The sequence below is a fragment of the Pipistrellus kuhlii genome, unplaced genomic scaffold, assembly GCF_014108245.1.
Source record: "Pipistrellus kuhlii isolate mPipKuh1 unplaced genomic scaffold, mPipKuh1.p scaffold_m20_p_37, whole genome shotgun sequence".
Taxonomy (NCBI): domain Eukaryota; kingdom Metazoa; phylum Chordata; class Mammalia; order Chiroptera; family Vespertilionidae; genus Pipistrellus; species Pipistrellus kuhlii.
In genome coordinates, this window is record NW_023425537.1 from 4403232 (window position 1) to 4422458 (window position 19227).

The 19227-nt window shown below is 61.1% G+C and overlaps 1 protein-coding gene across 1 annotated transcript; it reads right to left on the reverse strand.

Moving 5' to 3' along the window:
- Nucleotides 1-482: 482 nt before the first annotated feature.
- STARD3 (StAR related lipid transfer domain containing 3) lies at nt 483-19168 on the reverse strand. Its single transcript, XM_036407864.1, has 15 exons — nt 19039-19168; nt 9495-9765; nt 6517-6594; nt 6053-6130; nt 5882-5935; nt 5167-5284; nt 4874-4972; nt 4600-4655; nt 4107-4199; nt 3414-3476; nt 3160-3255; nt 2792-2871; nt 2587-2691; nt 1575-1668; nt 483-1162 (listed from the first exon to the last, which is right to left on the reverse strand). Exons 2-15 carry the CDS (start codon nt 9714-9716, stop codon nt 1058-1060), a joined length of 1341 nt encoding a protein of 446 aa, XP_036263757.1. The 5' UTR covers nt 9717-9765; nt 19039-19168; the 3' UTR covers nt 483-1057.
- Nucleotides 19169-19227: the final 59 nt, after the last annotated feature.

Genomic DNA, 19227 nt, shown 5'->3' on the forward strand with positions numbered 1-19227 from the left:
TCCTCCCAAATCCTGGACCTGAGACCTTAACCTGACCTTCCTCGCAGGAAGCCTGGCAGGGGTGGGTGGGGCATTTTTCTCTGCCCTGTCATCTGCCCAGTTGAGCCATTCAGGAAAGTGTGTGTGTGTGCTGGGGCGGAGGAGTCCAGAAACTGGATCCCACTGGCTCCTGGGGGTGAGCAATGTGCCCTGGATCTGGCCACCGTGGTGGCTCGCTCCTTCCCTGTGAGTAGCCAGCCGGAGGGCTTGCTTTTTTTCCTTTTGAGTTCATAGTTTTAGTTTTTGTTGTAAATATATATATTTTTATTGATTTCTGAGAGGAAGGGAGAATGAGAGATTGAAACATCAGGGATGAGAGGGAATCACTGATTGGATGCCTCAAGCACGCCCCACACTGGGGATCGAGCTCCCAACCCGGGCCTGTGCACTGGCAGGAATCAACCGTGACCTCCTGGTTCATAGGTTGACACTCAACCGGCCTGGTGAGTTCATATTTTTAATTGGCTCAAAATACAAAGGTCCCCGAGGAGGCCCTGGGCAGAGGGAGAGACCCTGGGAGAGGCAGGGGTTCACTGACAGCACCCACCATCCCCACCTGCCACCCGCTCCCCCACAAATACATGTGGAAAAAGGTCCCAGACCCTTTAAACGATTCCCAAAGCGTGTTGGGAGCAGGCAGGTGAAGGGGCTCCTGCACCTGAACCAGGTGAGGCCGCACCGGCTCCATCCTGCCCAGGGTCCTGGCCCTCACCCACCAAGTCTGAGGCTCCCGCTCCAGACCCTGCCCCGGGCTGAGCAGGGCGCCATGTAAACATCAGCAGGACAGACTCCACCTGCCCCGTGGCAGAGCCCGGAGTCTGGATGCTGACCCACAGCCTGCTCACGGCCGTGGCTCAGGCACGGCGGAGCGTGGCCGCTCGGGGTCAGGGGATGCCACGGGAGGGCTCTGCTTGGTCCTCCTGAGGCCAGGTCCTCTGTGGGCAGCCCAGCCGGCCCCCTCTGGCTCTGGAGGCTGTGGCGACCGAACCCTGGCCCGCAGGGTGACAGGGGGGCACAGCTATGCCCGGGCCCCCAGCTCGCCGACGCGCTGCCGCAGGTGGAAGGCAAATTCAAACATGGTGGCTGCGAGGCTCTGGTGGATGAGGTACCGGGGCAGGCGGCCCTGGGGAGGGGAGGGAAGATGGGGATTAGCTCTCGGCAGGGCTCCTCCCTCATCTAGGGCACCAGCAGCGAGTGCTCTGGGCCAGAATGCAGGTGCAGCTCTGGAATGCACCGAGGCCACCCTCGCCCCCTCACCCTTGGCAGGAAGAACATCCTGTGCCCAGGTCCTGGCACCAGCCAGCCAAACAGACCTGGGAGGGGCCAGGCTGGCAGCCAGCCACTCCTCCTCAGGGCTTCAGGAGCCAGAGGTAAGAAGCGAGAGGCACAGGCCCTCCGGCTACGCAGGGCAGTGAGATTTGGGGCTCTGGGCCAAATCAAAGAGTAAGGACGGAGGTGGAGAAGAGGGGAGGCCTGGGGGGGCAGGGAGCCCCGAGGTCACACATCAGGGCCTGCCTGCAGCCCCGGCCCCGCACCTTGAGATCTGTGTTGAGGATCCAGATGAAGGTGCAGACGCGGGGGTTGCTAGCCGACTTGAGCACGACGAAGCCCCCAGGACCATTCTCGCCCCTGAGGAGAGAGGCACCACTGGGACTCTGGAGCCAGGCGAGGCCCCTGACTCGCCCCCTCCATTCCTGGCCCACCTTGGACGTGGGTGGAAGAGGGAAGGGATCTGCGGGTCCTGTGATGCTCAAACACTCCCACGGCAGCTGCCAGGCCTGCACCCCCCACCCGCCCAGCCCCCACCACGTCCCGTCATCCTAGGTCAGCAATAGCTGTGAGGGTGGCGGGCCTGCACGTCTCACCCCTGCCCAGTTCAGAGAACAGAGGGGTGCTGGTGGCTTCCAGGAGGGGGCGCCCTCTCAGGGGCTGTATTCACATCACACACACATACACACACACCCGTTTAACCTGCCCACTGCTCCACGGAGCGCCCTAAGCGCACTCCACGGATAAGGAGGCTGGCACCCCGAGAGGAAACCAGCCTGCCTGTCACCCACAAGTCCGGGTCGGCTGAGCCCAGAGCCCAGCCTGATACCCAATCGAGAGTGCTCTCTGCGAGCTCAGGAAGGAGGGGAGCGGTAACTGGGCGAGGCCGCCCGTGGCTCTGGAGTCCAGGATTAGACAGACGGGGAGCCCTGGGGAGCCTGGAACAGACCTCAGCTCGGGAGGAAGGCCAGGCAGGGATCGCCAGGGATCGGGACGCAGAGGACGGGGGAGGGGACTCGGATCTCCTGCTCGGGGCGCCCGGGGTGGCCCGATCCCCGTCTGCCCAGAGCGGGTGGCGTGGGTGCAGACGAGACGCCCCCAGACCCCGGCACACGAGCAGCGGATGAGCAGGATCAGGGCTGGGAAGGACAGAGCCCAGAGGGACGGGGACAGGAAGGCGATCCCCGCAGGAGTCCCCGCTGTCCTCACTGTCCCCGCCTGTCCTCACCGCCGCCCGGGAGGGGCTGCCCGGGAGGCCCCGGGGCCAGGCCGGCTCACCTGACGTATTTGTGGGTGGGGGGCTTGGCGCAGTGGGTGGTAGCGATGCCGGAAGACAGGTATCTGTCTCTGCGCCGCTCTATGCGTCGGACGTTCACAAAGTCCCTGGGGGGGGGGGGGAGGGTCAGGTCAGGGGGTGCCAAGGATCCAGATGAAGGGCACCAGCAGGGAGTGCCTGAGAGGAGGGGGTGTGGTGGCCACTCACCGAGGGGAGACCACTCCGCCTGCGGCCCCCGCAGACACGTCGTAGGAAACGAGGGTGTTGTCTTCTACTCGATGCAGGATCTGCGGTGTGAGGGGGACGTGAGGTGCAGCCCATCCCAGGAGACCCAGCCCCGCCTCCACCCCTCCATGCTCAGGTCCCTTTACCAACAGCCACTGCCATTCCTGGGGCCTGGACCAGGCGCCCACTTTCCCAACCCTCTCCCGTTAACACTGCTGCCCTCACCCCCACGTCACAGCTGGGGAACCTGAGGCACAGAGCAGTCCCATGGCATGGCCTGGGGCGCCTGGGGCAGCTGGCCACGCCAGGGCATCGCCCTGACCCCCGTGTCCTCGGCCCCGGCCGCTCACCTGGCAGGCGGTCACCGTCTTGTTCCAGAGCACCATCCGCTCCGGCTGCAGGATCACCTCCTGGTACACCAGCTCCGCCGGGCAGGGCAGGAAGGTCTGGGCAGGGCGGGCAGAGGGCAGGGTGGTGCCAGCTGGGCTCGGGCACCGCAGCCCTTCCCTCTTGGTGGCGAGACACCTGCCAGCGGGCCCCTCCGCCCCAACCTGGAGTCCCAGCGGCTCCGGGACCCGCCAGGACACCCGATTCCCTCCCTCACCTTCAGGATGAACGTCTTGCCGTGAAAGGGAACCTCGATGGTGTACACGGTGTCCCCGTATTCCTGTGGGAGGGACAGAAGGGGGCCGGGAGGCGGGGGGCCGGGATGGGCTGGTGGCTCAGGAAGGGGAGACGGGTGTTTGAGGTTTCTAACAGCTCAGGGCAGAAAAGTCCAGGAGTAAAAAACAGTGGTTCTGACAAGTGTCTGGCAACAGGGAGGGAAAAGCTGTGGATATCAAGTTAAAAGGCAGGAGCACAGCTGTGGCCGTGACCACGAAGAACCGAGTCTCCAGGCCCCAAAGGGCTGCCAGAGGCACCGGCCAGAGACAGGGACGGGCACGTTTCCCCTGATTCCGAGCTCTCCGCCATCTTTTCAGGTAACGGTGTCTGATCGTTAAACACAAGCCTGGCTTCCCCTTCAAAGCTGAGCCCAGAGAGCAGGGCAGCAGGGAGAGGAGGACGGGGTGAGGAGGTTAGTGGGGGGTATTAGGGGGGCGCACACGCAGCGGCCATGGAAACATCCAATCCAGCCGGACCGCCTGCCAAGAGGCCGCCCCCAGCCCAGCCCCCTCTCCCGCTCCTGGGCAGGGACAGGGCTCCACCAGGTAATCCCCGGGCTTCCTCTCAGGCTCAGAAAAGGGAGGGAAACTCCCCGCACGGGGGGGGGGGGGGGGGGGGGGGAGCGGCTTCTTACATTATTCTTCTCGAACTTCCAGTTCTCCTCCTGGGCCAAGATCTGGTCCACCACGGCCATGGCCTCCCGCCCCTGGTGGATGTACTCCCTCTCCTGGGCGGGGCGGGGCGGGGCGGGGCGGTGGAGGGGTCAGCCAGGGGCCTGGACCCACTTTGCTGGTGGCTGGTTCTTTCCCTGGACACTCACACCCCTCTCCCGGGAGCCTGACCAGCTGGACACGGGGGTGTGCGCTGCTCTCCCAGGCCCTGAGGGGTCCTGGGGCAGGAGCTGGGAGTACGCTGTTCCTCACGCCCCCCCCCCCCCCCCACACACACACACACGAGGCAGACCAGTGGGCCTGACAGCAATGGGGCTGACACTCAAATGGGCGCGGACTAGCATTCAAGCTGCTGAGGCCCACGCTCTGCTGGGAAGCCCTGCCCACCCTGGCTGAGCCCGGACTGGCCCTTCTCTGTGGTGCCATCCAAAGGGAGGTGGGTGGGCAGCCAAGCACCTGGGCAGAGAAGCTCTTCTTCCCGGCAGCCTCCTCGTCTGATTCGCTGTCAGACCCTGCAGAGAACAGCACAGATGACAATGGGAGGTGGGGGCAGAGTGCGGGAGGGGGCGGGCTCAGGTGCAAATGCAGGATTGGGGGGAGGGGGGCGCTGTGTGGGAGAGGGAGCTGGCTTTCCCAGGGAGGCCATAGAAGGAATAGAACGAGCAGCCCCAGCTTACCCGCCTCCACAACGCCCCTTCCTGTAGGCAGGTCCCCACCCACCGGCCCTCACCTGCAAAGGATTCTGGGGGTGAATAGAACTGGCCCTCGGAAAGAGCTCCGGAGAAGAGTAGGGGTCCTCGGGCGACAGCGGCCTGGGCAGCAAGGTACCCTGGGAGAGCAGACACGGCAGCCCTTGTCCCACAGCAGCCACAGGCCAGCAGCCCGGCCCCCCTGCCCCGGGCTACGCTTAGGCTCCTGGGAGCTACTCAGGTGGCAAGAGAGCTCAGGACTGGCTCTGAGGCCCGAACTTCTCCTCCCCGGGGCTGGCGTGACCCCGCTGCCCCCCTCACCCCCGTCACTCACATCGCTCCTCCTCAGCCTCCTGGGGGAGGACCTTGAAGTCAAGGAACCAGGTCTCCAGCCAGGCGAGGACAAAGGACACGATGGGGAGCAGGTAGCCGAAGGCCCCTTTGCTGAGCAGCTGTGGAGAGAGGGCGCTGAGCTCCACGGCGGGGGCACCCCTCCCCGAGCAGGCCCCCTCCTGGGACTGCCCCCTCTGGCACACCCCCTGCTTGGGGACCCTCTGTGGCTCATGCTCTGAGATGAAGGAAGGAATTCTACAGCAGGATAGACTGAGGTTAGGCTGGAGGAAGAACTTTCTGTTCTTGGGGCTGTAGGGGGCAAGGGGGAAAGCCGGTGAAGGTGATTCCTTGGGGCCTGGCCAGTGTGGCTCAGTGATTGAGCATCGACCCATGAACCAAAGGTCACTGGTTTGATTCCTGGTCAGGGCACATGTCCAGGCTGTGGGCTTGATCCCATGTAGGGGGTGTGCGGGAGGCAGCTGATTGATGTTTCTCACTCATCAATTGTTCTATCTCTCTATTCCTCTCCCTTCTTCTCTCTCTAAAATCAGTAAAAGTATATATATTTAAAATAAACTATTTCTTGGAGTATCAAAGGAGAGGTTACCCCTCACCCCCACTCCGATCCCCAAAGTCAGAGCAATGGCCCCTTCTTAGGAGAAGCCCATCCCTCAGGCCAGATGCCCACCAGACCAGCCAGACCCCGAGCCACTGACCTCCGAGAGGATGACCTTGACAATGAGGAAGGCACTGGACACCAGCGTGGTGACCTGTCCAGGGGGAGGGAGGAAGGAGAGAGGGAACACAGAGGCTGGGGAGTGAGCCCCTCCACCTGGGCCCCTGCACCAGCCCCCCGGGCCCAGAGCTGCCGGGACAGAGGGTCTTACCGCAATCACCCACCAGTGCCGGAGCCGCAGCACCGCGTAGCCCAGGAGCAGCCCGGAGAAGCGGAAGAAGGCCAGGACCTGGGGGCGGGGGTGGGGAGCCATCTCAGGCAAGCCAGTGCCCCTTCCCCTGCTGCAGGCTCCCCTCCCCGCCAGCCCGGCACCCAGGCTCCCCCGCATGGGTGCGCACGCCTTGGGAGAGAACAGCTGAGCCAGTGCTTCTCTGGGGACAACTTGGATATGACCTTGGACCCAAGTCTTAGCACCGCCCCCCCCCACCCCCCGTCTCCCCCACTGGGGGCCTCTGAAGGTGGGGACTCACTCAGGAGCCCCTTTAAAGACGGAGGACCCCCTGAGGGTGGGAGCCAAGTCTCCCTGCTCAGGTCAGAACGTGCCGCGGTAAGAAGAGTCTAGCCAGAGTGGTGTCCCCGCTCCCTCTCTGCTCCTGGGAGCCTCGGCTCACTCACAAAGATGTCGAAGAAGGAGGTTTTAAATCTGTAGTGGATGATCTCCTGCTCCAGGTTCTTCCGGATCCCTGTGTTGGTCTGGAAGGGGAAGAGGAAGATACGAACAGCTCTACAGGCAGCACTCAGACCCGGCTGCCCCTCCCCACCTAGGATGGGGAGGGGAGAGGAAGAACCTGGAGGAGAGGCTGTGGATGCTAAGCCACCGCCCCGGGGGGGGGGGGGTCCCTGAGGCACCAAGGGGGCTCAGCCAAAGGCCTGGCACCCCAGCACTAGTGCCCTCTCCCTAAGGACCAGGCAGCCCAGGCAGGCAGGGGTCAGGCCCTGGTGATGTGGGCACACCGCCCGGCAGGGGTACCGGTGGAGGCCTGGGCCCTGGGCCCTGTGCTGTGGGTGGGCTGGCCGGCAGGTAGGGCTGCTTAGAGCCGGCCGCACGTAATTTCATCTCCCTCCCACCACTCCGGTGCTCCATCTTCCCAGCCAACCATCCATCTGGGTGATGGGGGCGGGGGGTGGGCAGTGGTGTCAGACGGAGCCCCAGGTGGCAAATCAATTGATTAGGTTTGTGCTTAATGGGCAAAATCCATCACGCTGCTGGAGAGGATGGCGCGGAGTGAGCAGACTTGTCCTCACCCTGTCCCTGCCGTAGCCCCCACACACTTTCAATGGGACCCCGAGACCTCGGCAAGTGCGAGAGGGGTCCGGACAGATGTCGGAGCCAGGCTGCTGCCTGAGGGGGAGGCCGCCACCGCCGAGAGCAGGGCCAGGGCTTCTAATGTCTGGCAGGTTCGGGGGCGGGAAGCTGGTTAGAGATACAGATGTTCAGACCACGGAGTCTGAATCTTAGGGTAAGCGGAACATCTGGAATCTTTATAAAGCTTCCTGGTGATTCTGGTGCTGAGACAGGGAGCCAGCAGGTTGGACAGCCCCCTGCCCCCCACTGATGTTAGAAACCCCCCCAACCAGATCTCTGTGGAGTTCAACACCCCCATGCCTGGCGTGACACCTCACCCCACCCTACCCAGGCCCTGCCCTCTTCTTCCTCCTCATCTGCTCCCTCTTGGGCTCCACAGCCCCTCACCCCTAACAGTTGCTATCCCTCAAGCTCTGTCCTCCACCTTCTCTCTCTCTCTCTTCCTCTCTCTCTCTCTCTCTCTCTTTTTTATTAAGGTATTATATGTACACATATCTTACCATTGCCCCCCCCCCCACTCCCATACATGCCCTCCCTCCCCAGAGTTTTGCGTCCATTGGTTATGTTCATATGCATGCATACAAGTCCTTCGGTTGATCTCTAATCTCCCCCAGATCTCCCTCCCCTCCCCGCTGTAATTTGACAGTCTGTTTGTTGCTTTAATGTCTCTGTATCTATCTTTTTGTTCATCAGTTTATAATGTTCTTTATTATCCATAAATGAGTGAGATCATGTGGTGTTTTTCTTTCATTGACTGGCTTATTTCACTCAGCGCTCTCTCTTTTTATTTAAAATATATTCTTATTGATTTCAGAGAGGAAGGGAGAGGGAGAGAGAATCGAAACATCAACGATGAGAGAGAATCATTGATCGGTTGCCTCCTGCACTCCCCACATTGGGGACTGAGCCCACAACATAGGCCTGTGTCCAACTGGGAATCAAGCCATGACTTCCTGGTTCATAGGTCGACACACTGAGCCACACCAGCTGGGCATCCACTTGTTCTCTTTACAGAGAACTCTCCCTCTGCCCGGGCACCTGCCTGCACCAACTGCACCCGGACTCAGGAGAGCCGAGTGCCAGTCTCTGGCAGCAAGACCCCATGACCCTGCCGGGGCCTTGTAGCCACTGGGCCACACAGTCTGTTAGAAAACTGAAAAGATGCGTGCGCCAAAATAGGAAATAAAACTACAAAACTGAAAATTAATAAAACTTCAAGTGTCTCCCAAGGGAAGCATTGTGTTAGCTCTGCTTACAGCTAAACCCAGCCTCCTAAACATGTTCATCACATTCGGACTCAATGGAGCAAGAACTCCCTCATCCACCTAACGATGGCCGCGGATCACGGCCGATTCAGCCAGGTCATCTCCGAAGTACCACCACCAGCACACCTCCAACTCCTGCCTGGCAGGCACTTAACCCTGAGGAAGGATGTGGGGGAAGCGCAGTGCTTGCTCTGACGCCGGATGGACCTTCACAAGGAAGAGCGCTAAGGCCTTGGAAGCTCTCTGAACCACCCGGGGCCTCGCTGGGCCTCGGCTCCTCATCAGGAAGATGGTGCCCCGGGTCCGTGAGGAAGGGGCCAGCTCATCTCCGAGGGCAAAGGACAGCCGCCTCCGAGCCCTGGCTGCCCTCCGGCTCCACATGCTCCTCACCCTTCAACCAGCCCCTTCTCCAAACTCCCCGCTTCTGTCAACAAAGTCCTCCTTCTCCTGTCACCTGAGCTGGAGACCCACAGGACGGGCGTCTGCCGTCCAGCACCCTCACTTCGCGGACACGAGGGGAGGCGCAGAGAGGTCACAGTAAACACGGAGGCGCTGGGACCAGCCCGAGTCCGGGAGGCCCTGCTCCTGCTGCCCCTGCCTCTGCGTCAGGCCCCGCTCTGCCCTGTCAGCGCCCAGAGACCAGGCCCCACGCCAGCTGCCAACGGGCGGGGCGGGCCCTACAGAGAGGCACTTTGTCTCCGGCCGCTGGTGGCATCTCACCGAACCCTGAGAGGCCCAACCGGAGGGTCCTGGAGGGTCCAAACAGGGAGGGAGAGTGGGGAGTCACCGAGAACTGGGAGCTTACACCGGTGTGGCCCCCCCGTACCCTCTGCGTTAACACAGTGCCTGGAACACAGCGATGGCTCAAGGAATGTTTGCTGAGTGAATGAACGGAGCCAGAAAGCAACGTAGGGCAGAAAGAAGACAGGTTTCGATGGTGGGGTCTCTCCTTCGTAGAAAGCGGGAGGTTCAAACCCCAGGGCCCCCCAGCACGGCTCGTGCCCCCACCTCCGGCCACTCACGTTCAGCTCGATGATCCAGAGCAGGGAGATGAAGAGCAGGTCGAAGGTGACGAAGAGGCAGAAGGTGCGGCGCACGTCGGAGATGGCCTGGCGCTTCTCGGGCGGCGGCAGGAAGAAGTGCGAGGAGAGGCTCTGCTTGTGGGACAGGGAGGAGCTGAGGGAGGCCACGGCGGGCAGGCTGCGCTCCAGGTCGCAGGACGGATCCCTGGGCAGCTTGTTCATCCTGGTGGGCCCCGCCTCAAGGCGGGGAGGGTGGGCCTCAGCCGCACAGCTGCAGGGGGAGGCGGAGGGGAGGGGGGGACTGGGTCAGGCCAAGCATCCCCGGGTCCTGGAGATCCCTTACCTTCCTTCACCTTCACACACAGCCCCAGGCGCCCACCCACTCCCCCAAACCTCTGACACACACACCCCCTCCCAGCCCCCCCGCCAGGGCCCTCTCTGCCCAAACCCCTCCCAGCAGCCGGGCTTCCAGGCTCAGAGGTGTGATCACCCCTCTCACTGCCTCTTCCTCCCTCCCGCCCCTGCCAAGCCCAGCGGCCCGGGTTCACCCTCGGAGGGCTCTGGGGTCCTCCCTGGTGTGTGGGGCCGTAGCCAGCTCCTGCCCAGCCCAGCCCAGCCCAGCCTCGAGGTTCAGCCTCTGGTGTCAACAGCGGCCCCTCTGGCCGGCACTCCCCCCGCCCCGGAAGAAGAGGGCCCAAGCTCTGTTCTTTGTTTTCCAAGCACAAAGCCACATGCCCTCCCAGGAGCCGGGCCTACCCTCCCACCCCCTCGTCCTGGCAACTGGGAGGGCCTTCCTGGAGCAGAGGCTCCCGGGGCTCTGGGGTGTGGAGGGAGGTCATCTCCGTCCCTTCTGCTCCCCCCTCCATCCCCTTCTGAGGCCCAACCACCACGTCTCTCAATGGACACTGCCCCTGGCTCCTAACGGGTGTCCCAGGCTGCCTCTCACCTGGCAACCGCCCCTTCCCCACAGCAGCCAGAGAAAGCCTTCCCACATCCCGCCCACCCGCCATGGCCAGCCTGCAACCCTCCACCGCGGGGCGCCCCCGGTCCGAGGGAGAGTGGCGCCCTCCTCACGGCCCTGCAGCCCAGGCCCCGCGGGGGGTCCTGCCAGGCTCCTCTCCGGGGTCCTCGCCTCACCGCCCACCCGGGCCCACCCGGGCCCACCCGGGCCTCGGGCCTCGCTCTCCGCTGCTGAGTGGGCTGTCCTCCCAGCCCCTCCACGGGGCACGTCGAGCCCTCTCCTCGGAGCCTCCCGCCCCTGCCCCGGTCAGTGTCAGTGGGCCCCTCCTCAGTGGGCTCCTCGCTGTCTGAAACGCCTTCTTTCTTGTTCTGCAAACTCCACGGGGGCAGGGCCTCGCCCTGACGTGGTCACTGTGCCTCCTGGAGCCCCGCACGAGGCCTGGCACCTAGGTGGTGCTCAGTGACCGATGGGTGCCTAAGTGGGCGACCCACAGGGGCTCCTGGCCCTCAGCAACGTGCTCCGCGGCAGAGAGGACCGGGGCAAACCCCAACGAGAAGAACCAGCCCTGCCCAGGAGCCCCGCAGCCTGCACAACGGCGGCCGTGGCCGTGGCCGTGGCCGTGGCCCCCAGAGGCAGGCTGGCTCTTCCCCATCTGCAGAGGAGACGGCGCCTCTCAGAGGTGGTGGACATAGCCATCCCTTCACTGCCTGTGCACCATGCGGCTGGCGTTCTTATGAACCCCAGAGATAAAAAGGGCCGGGGCACCCCCTCCCTGGGGCATCCCCATGGCAGCCCTCAGGCCTAAGACCGCTGCTCCACCAATGTGCTGCCAGGAGCTCAGAGGCTGCTCCTGGGGGGGAGAAAAGGTTCCGTCTAGAGCCGGAGAGGAGCTGACTCAGCGCAGCGGGGCCTGAGCTTGTCGGACTTGCTCAGTCTCCCTGAGTCTGCTCACCGGCAGCACCGGGGGACAGACTGGGGGCCAGTGGGAGGAGAGCCCTGGATGTCTGTCCCTGACCCGGGAAGACAAGAGCTCAGCAGTCTTCCTCCCGATTCGCTGTTTCCCGGCCTAAACGTTAGCTGGATCTCCTGCCTGCCACAGCCCTCTCAATCTCCGAGGTCCAGAACAAGCCCCGTTTGTGGCCGGCAGGAGGTTCTGAGCAAGCCCCAGGGACGGCTCCCAGCTGAGGCTCCAGCCCCAGGCCACCCCCCAGTACCACACTCTCGGGGACCCCATAGCAGGCTCCTCTGCAGGTACTGCGGGAAAGCCGGGCACGGCTCTGGGAGGGGACCGAGGACGGATGTGACAGGCGCTGGCAATGGCACCCGCAGCATCCATCAGCGGGGCCCGGTGCCAGCCGGCACCGCAGCGCATCCCTCACCGTGGCAGGGCCGCGGCTCCAGGGCAGTGACATTTCCGCGTCTCTAATGGCCCTCCGTCTCCTGTCAGACCTGTCTCCATCTCGCCCCTTTCCTGTCTGTCTTCGCTTTGTAAGTGTCCTGTACCCCCTCTCCCTGCCCATATGCTGCCGCCCCTCTGGGTCCTCCTCCCCATCTCTCTCCCATCCGAGTCTTTTCTCCTCCCTTCTCTCCTTTTCTCCTGAGCCTCTCTGCTTGTCTTCTCTGTCTGCCTGCACTGTGTCTCTCTCCCTCTTCCCTGCCTCACTGCAGGGCACTGTGGCTTCCCTACTCCCAGGCTGCTCCTGTGTCTGTCTGTCTGCCTGCCTGTCTGTCTATCTTTCCCCTCGGCTTCCTCCCTCCTCCCCTCCCTGGGGACAGGACTCGGGTGGCAGCAGCTTGGGTGTGAGAAGCGCTCCGAGTGGCAATGGCACTGACACATCCAGACATCCCGACGAAGCGAGAGACACAGACGAGGGCTGAGAGCAGAGGTGTTGGGGAGCCTGGAGCTGCAGACACAAGGGTGCGAGGAAGCCAAGCCTGGGGGGGTCTGAAGTGAGGGCGGGGAGGCCGCCCAGAGTCTCCTCCTATGATCTCCCTCCCCCACGAACGCAGCTCCGAGTCCAAACAAGTGAGAGCTTGTAACGGAACCAGCAGCGGAGGCTTACTAGGGCCAGCCACCAATCCCGGGTAACTCTGGGCAAGTCCTTCTCACCAAGAAAAAAGCCCTGTGGTTTGTTTTTTTAAAACCTCCCTTTTTTAAGCAAGAGAAACGAAAATAAATAAATAAATAAATAAAGAGAAACGAAAATAAATAAGAAAATCCCTACTTGGAACCGCCCTATAGGAAATAGAAAAAGAGTGGCCACAGAGAGCCTCACCCGCAGACTTCTACAAACTCTGGGGTCACCCCTTGGCACGCTCACTCAGGAGCTGCCCACGGGCCTTCGCGCCCCCGCAGACCCGTCAGTCTGAGAGGTGGAGACTGCCTTGGCCCTGACCTGCCCGCCAGGGTCCCCAGAGCACTGTTCTCCGGCCTGGGCCCTGAGGGCGGAGGTGGCAGGACAGCCAGGCGTGGCCTCCGCGCCACAGGCCCAGCCCCTGATGGGGGAGGCGGGCAGGAGTGCTGTGAGGCTGGAGCCAGCAGGGCTGCCACCCAGGCCCCTGCGAGCGGCACCTCCCTCCCAAGCCCACCGCCTGCTGTCCCCAGCCCCCAATCGCCCTCCGAGGCGCTGCCGCAGCGGAACAGCACGCGTGGCGTGAAGGAGTCGCCGGCGTTGGCTGCCGGCTTGATATTCACCCTGTGTTTGCAGAAGCTGAGCTGCTAAGGCTTAGGGAGAGGCGGGACGGAGGGAGGGAGGAAATTGGGGGTTTTATCATCCTAGCTTGGAAGGGAAAGAGGGGTGGGGGAAAGGGGCAAATCAGGTCTCTGGGCAAGGTGGAAAGCTAAGCCCTCACTCCACCTCACCCCGACCCCCCAGGAACCGCTCGTCCTGCCAGCGCCTCGGGAGCCTTGGGTGGGGCCCGGGGCTCCCAGCAGATAACAGCAGGCAGCTGACACCCGGAAAGAGACCTGGACTCTGAGATCTAGGTTCAAATCTCAGTCCGCCCTGAGCTAGCTGTGTGATCTGGGCCAAATATCACTGCTGAGATTCGGTTTCTTCAGCTGCATTACATAAAGGCAACAATACAATACGGCAAGGCCTCACCTATCCTCGGAAGGCTCTGTGACTTTAAGGGAAACTGCAGGTAACGGGACTGATCTTACCCCGGGCCATGGATAGGAACAGGAGGTAAGTTCCTACGGCAACACTGTGCTTCTAAAGACAGGATGAACCTCTGAGGACCCGCTGTGCCTAACGCCACAGAACCACACACTTAGGAACGGCTCAAGTGGTTAGTGCGGACTTCACCACAATAAAAAAGGCAATGAGCCGAGACCGGTTTGGCTCAATGGATAGAGCGTCGGCTTGGGAACTGAAGGGTCCCGGGTTCGATTCCGGTCAGGGGCATGTACCTTGGTTGCGGACATATCCCCAGTAGGTGGTGTGCAAGAGGCGGCTGATCAATGGCTCTCTCTCATGGATGTTTCTAACTCTCTATCTCTCTCCCTTCCTCTCTGTACAATATCAATAAAATATATTTTTTTAAAAATAAAAATAAAATAAAATAAAATAAAAAAGGCAACGATTGCTACCTCCTAGGGCTGACATCTAGAAGGCAGGAGCTTTGCAAAGCCCTTCAGGTGTGTGTGTGTGTGTGTGTGTGGGCGGGGAGGCTTATTACACTATATCGAGGTGTAATAAAATCACCCCAAAAGGCCTTTGTTAAAACCTAGCTCTCCGCAGCACTTGCCGCCCCAGACCTACATGCTCAGCGGTCTGTGTGTGGGCCTGTCTTCTCCCCCTGGAATGCAAACGTCAGGACAGCAGGGTCCCCCAGGCTCTGCCCACTGCTGCCCGCCCAGGACCAGCGGGCACCGGGCTCACAGCAGGCCCTGGGGGAACGTGTTGAAGGGCTATGACACGCTTCCCTCCAGGGGCACAGGCACACCCTGCCAAGCCCAGACCACCTCCCCAGAACCCGGCTGCTGGTGTCCCGCCTGGTCCGGGGCCTACACGCCGCCCCACGAGCCGGCAAGAACTGGTTTCCTGGATCCCCCGCAGGCAGGGCGGCCGCTCCCTGAGCCTGGACTGGTAAGGAGAGGTGAGTTAAATTCCTTGGGGAGCAAAGGTCAAGGAGGAAGGACTGAGCAAGACCCTAGCATAACCCCTTCTCTTGCTTAGGTGGGGGGGGGGGGGGGGAGCAGGGGAGATAACAGCACTACCCCAAAAATCTCCTGATCACTAACTGCTCCCAGGACACCGTATGGCGGCTGGTCTTCCTCTGTGCCTCTGCTCCCCTGTCCTCTCGCTCTGGGGGACATCCTCCCCCTGGGGGACATTCTGACTGATGAGAACATCCAAATGTCACCTCCTAGGCAGAGCTGCCCTCTCCCCAGGCCTCCCCACTCCGGTCTCGGGACTCCGGCTCAGCATTCCCCTTACACACAGCCATGTCTCTGGAACCTTGAGGCCCAGGCCACTCCCTCTGGCCACGGTACATGTCCCGTCAGTCCACTACCCTGCGGATCCGCAATGCCCACCCCGTCACAGGGGGAAGGGCACGAGACAAAAACCCAGGGCCGCCTTTTATGGGGCTGGCCCTTAGCCACCTCACCCTCTGAAGCTCGGCCTCCCATCTGAGTAACGGGGACAGGGCAATAGAGTGCCCACATCACAGAGCTCTTAAAAAGGATGAGAAGTCACACACGCAAAGTGCCTGTGCCTAATTAACAGCAGCTATTACTACCACTGGGGCCGTGGGTGCGGGGTTAGAGGCGGGGCCCTGGCCAGGCACGCGCAGGCAGGCCCAGCACACGGCACTTGTGCCCAAACGGAGGGCCCCGTCGGCGCTGCTGGGCCGGAGGACGGCTCTGGTGGCAGGGAGCTGGCCCGGGATGGCACAGCCGAGGCTCTCCTGAGGCCCTGCCCTCCGCCTCGGTTCCGCCCGCTGACAGCCCAGCTCTGCCCCACCCTCCGGGGTTTGGGAAGTTTCCTGGACAAGGAGGAGTTCAAAGAGAGGACACGGCAGCAGTGACAAGTGAGACAGCAAAGCCGAGGCCAGAGTCCCGTTTCTCCCTTCCCTTCCTTCAGGGGAAGTGGACGGGGAAGTCGAACCAAAACAGAAACTATATTCATCACTGTCCCCTCCCCTCCCCGGCCGGGAGGTTCTGACGGAACGTTCACTGGAAAACCCTAACAAACGGAGACCCACTCAGCCCCATGCCCCCTCCGCACGCCAGGCCCTGTGAATGTCAGGATGCCCCCAGCTCCGAGATTCTAGGACCCTGGCCGATTCGGGGGGGCTGATGAGTCAGGCCTATCCCACGCCTTAGTGTTGTTGGATAAAACCGGGGGCTAAAGAGAACAAGGTCAGTCTGGAAAAGGCCAGTCATCTTCCGGGAAAGATCACAGTCCCCATCAGCCCACTCAGGGGAAGGTCCCCTGCAGGGGCGGGGGTGGGGCCCCTCAGACTCCTCCCAGCACCAGCCCTGATGACACAAAAGCCAGGACCAGTCACTTCCCAGCCGGAAAAAGCTCACAATGCGGATACACAATCGATCAGATGTGATGGCCTCCCTGACCCTTGTCCCGATAATGTGGCTACTGTTCTGGGGGCCAGAACTCTGAGAACACAACCATGGACCTGGAGTCAGGAGGTAGCTCTTAAGTCCATAATGAGTGACCTTAACCTTAGCTGCCAAGTCTCAACTTCTTCATCTGTAAAATGGAGCCAACAATCTCTGCCACTCTCTAGAACAAGCAGGAGCGGTCAGATACACAGGATTTTTGTCTAACCTGCACAAGTCCAAGTGTGTGAGAGCCCGAATTAATGCAGCGCACACACGCTAGCGCCTACCATGTGCCAGACTCGGCTGGTCCCAGGGGACACTCGGCAGCGCCTGGTCTGGTGAGGGAGGCTGACGGATAAATAATAAACAGTGCTACGCTGTGATCAGCACTTTTAGAGAAGAGGAACAGAAAAAGGAGCATCTGACCCAGGCTCGAGGGCATGAGGTTGGGAAAGCCACAGGGAGGAGCAGCCATCTGACCTCGGCCTTGAAGAATCCGGGCATCTATTCCTGGAGGCAAGGAGGATGAGCATTCCGGGCCAGCAAAACACCCTGAGCAAAGGCCCCGCCTCTGGTCTCCAGCACAGGCCCTGCCCACAGCCGGAGCCTCCCCCGGGGGCTTGCCCCCAAATTCCTGGTACCAGGTCTCTAGCAGGCTCCTAACCCAAGGGGTCCTTCCTCATGGCCAATCCGGAAAAAGAATCCCCAATCTCAGCCCTCTGCCCAGCCCAGCATCCTCTCCCCCACAAGAACTGTTTAGAGGACCCCGCTCTCCATTCTGAGCACAACAGAGTTCCCACCACCGCCCTCCCCGCCCCATTAATTGTCAAAATCATCCTTGGCCTTTCTCTGCCTTGGGTTCCCGAGCTCTGTGCACACTTCTCTACAACTCACGCTTGCCATGTAACATCCATTTCCAAGTTCACTGACTGAGCAGACAGACATGGGGTCTGGGTCTTTTTCACTCTGAAATCCTCACTCGATAAATCCAGCTCCGGCCCCCAATTCCCTCCACCACAGTATCTAACTTCCCGACAAAAAAGCCAAGCTTTCCGGCTCTGCGACAGAGAAAGTGAGCCACACCAACTGCCCTCCGGCAGCTTATGAAATGAAAAGCCATAACCACTGCTCTGTGTGGTTTTTACATAAACAATAACAGATAACAGTTATTGAGCACTCGTAGGCTTGCTGTGTTAAGCCCTCTACACACGTTATTTCATTTAATCCTCCCAGTGGTTCTGTGAGGAGGCACATTACTAACTCCCATTTTACAGATGAGAAAACGGAGGCACACACTTCAAGATCACAAAACAGTATCAGGGCCCAAGAAGCCTGATTCAGGAGTTTGCATTCTCAATCACTATGCCCTTATGGACCGGGTGCTGCAGGGACATAGAGGAGGAGTATTTAGTCTTGGGGGCTGGGGGAAGGGTGATCCAGGAGTGGTGCTCCCTGAGCAGAGCACTCTGACGGATAAGTAGAAGGTAGCCTGGCAGATAAGAGGCTTCCTAGGTAGAGGGGCTGGTGAATGCAAAAAACAGAGACAGGAAATAGCAAGGTGTGAGCAAGTGCAGCCTGCGGCGCCATATTACTGCACCTCAGGGTGCACATAGGAGACTCAGATCATAGAGGGCACTGCAAACTGCGCTAGGAACTCAGCCTTTCCCACAGGTAACGGGAAGCCATCAAAGGGTGTTAAGCAAGGTGGTGACACTAGGAGACTTGTGTTTTAAAAGGATGACAAGCCGAAACCGATTTGGCTGTCGGCCTGCGGACTGAAGGGTCCCAGGTTGATTCCGGTCAAGGGCATGTACCTTGGTTGCGGGCACATCCCCAGTTGGGGAGGGTGTGCAGGAGGCAGCTGATCGGTTTCTCCCTCATCAATGTTTGTAACCCTCTATCCCTCTCCCTTCCTCTCTGTAAAAAAAATGCAATAAAATATATATATTTTTTAATTAAATAAATAAAAAGATCACAAGAGTTACAGTTTGGAGAGTGGGTGCAGGCAGCCAGGACTGGAAGTTGCTGGGAAGCCACTGCGATCATCCGATGAGAAACACTCCAACAAAGGTGGCAACAGAAAAGAAGAAAGTTCACTGGGCTAGGTCTCCTTAGACGTGGGAATTGAGGGAGAAGAGAAACTAAGATATTGCCCAAGTTTTTCCCGCTAGGATGGGGTGTGGCCGAGGGAGAATGAGTCTGCAGGGGAAAAGGCCCTTCAAGTTCAAGCGCAGTGTGCTCCAGCTGAAGTGGAGCTGCCATGCTGGCAGGCAGCTGGGTGGCCACATCTGGGGGCTGCAGGGAGGGCTGCCCGGAAGTTGTAAGTCTGGGCGCCTTCCGGGTATGTGAGTGGTGTGACGCTCAAGTCCTGGGAGTAGATGAGACCATCCAAACTCAGTGACAGGGTGAGGGGCTGGAGCAAACCAGCACTTCCAGAGCAGCAGGAAGAAAACAAGGAGCTGCTGACCGGGAGGAACCCCCAAATGGGAGGAGGGCACGTGTTAACTATGCAGTCAGGAGTGAGTGTTCTTGTTGTTATGCACCTGTAAGAACTCAAGCAAGATACTTTAGAGGGCCCTTCCTTTGTCAATCAGAAAGTCACTGCAAAGGAAGTGGAGGCCGGATGTCAGGCGGACGCAGATCTACCGGGACGCGGAGATCTTTGCCCCCTCCTTAGGAAACTCCGACCCCTCCCCATATCCAGCTCCTGCCCTTCATACCCAGATACCGTCCCCCTCGCCTCTTCCCTCACAGTCTACAGGGGGGCTCTGGAGGGAGCCCCGACCCCCTGCCCCAGGCCCTCTCGAGGGGGCGGGCCGAGGAGGGCCAGAGACCTCCGACCCGCTCGGGACGGAGGGAGGCCGAGCAGAGGAAGGGGGCGGAACCTGGGACGCGGGGGGGTGTGGGCAGGGTCGGACGGAACCAAGAACGGACGCCGGGCAGGAAGGCGGGATCCTCTAGCAAGACACAGCCCGGCGGCACTACCCAGCCCCAGAGACCGCTGCTGGACCCACCTGCTGCATGTCAGCCACCGGCCCGGCTCTTCGGCCCCGGCCGAGTCAGCACCGCGGCCCCGGCGGCGCCTCAGAGCGGAAGGGGATCTCGCAACGGCACCACTTCCGCCGCCGAGTCCGCCCCGCAGAGCGCACGGGGGCGTGCACAGCTGAAGCCCCGCCCCCAGCCCTCCAGCCCAGCCCAGGGGC

Bases quoted from the DNA above. Each gene is read 5' to 3' on its own strand.
- STARD3 (XM_036407864.1), bottom strand. From the start codon at position 9,716: ATGAACAAGCTGCCCAGGGATCCGTCCTGCGACCTGGAGCGCAGCCTG. The intron at 4,973-5,166 runs GTGAGTGACGGG...CTGCTCTCCCAG, and splicing joins GGAGGCTGAGGAGGAGCGAT to GGTACCTTGCTGCCCAGGCC. The intron at 4,200-4,599 runs GTGCTTGGCTGC...CGCCCCGCCCAG, and splicing joins AGAAGAGCTTCTCTGCCCAG to GAGAGGGAGTACATCCACCA.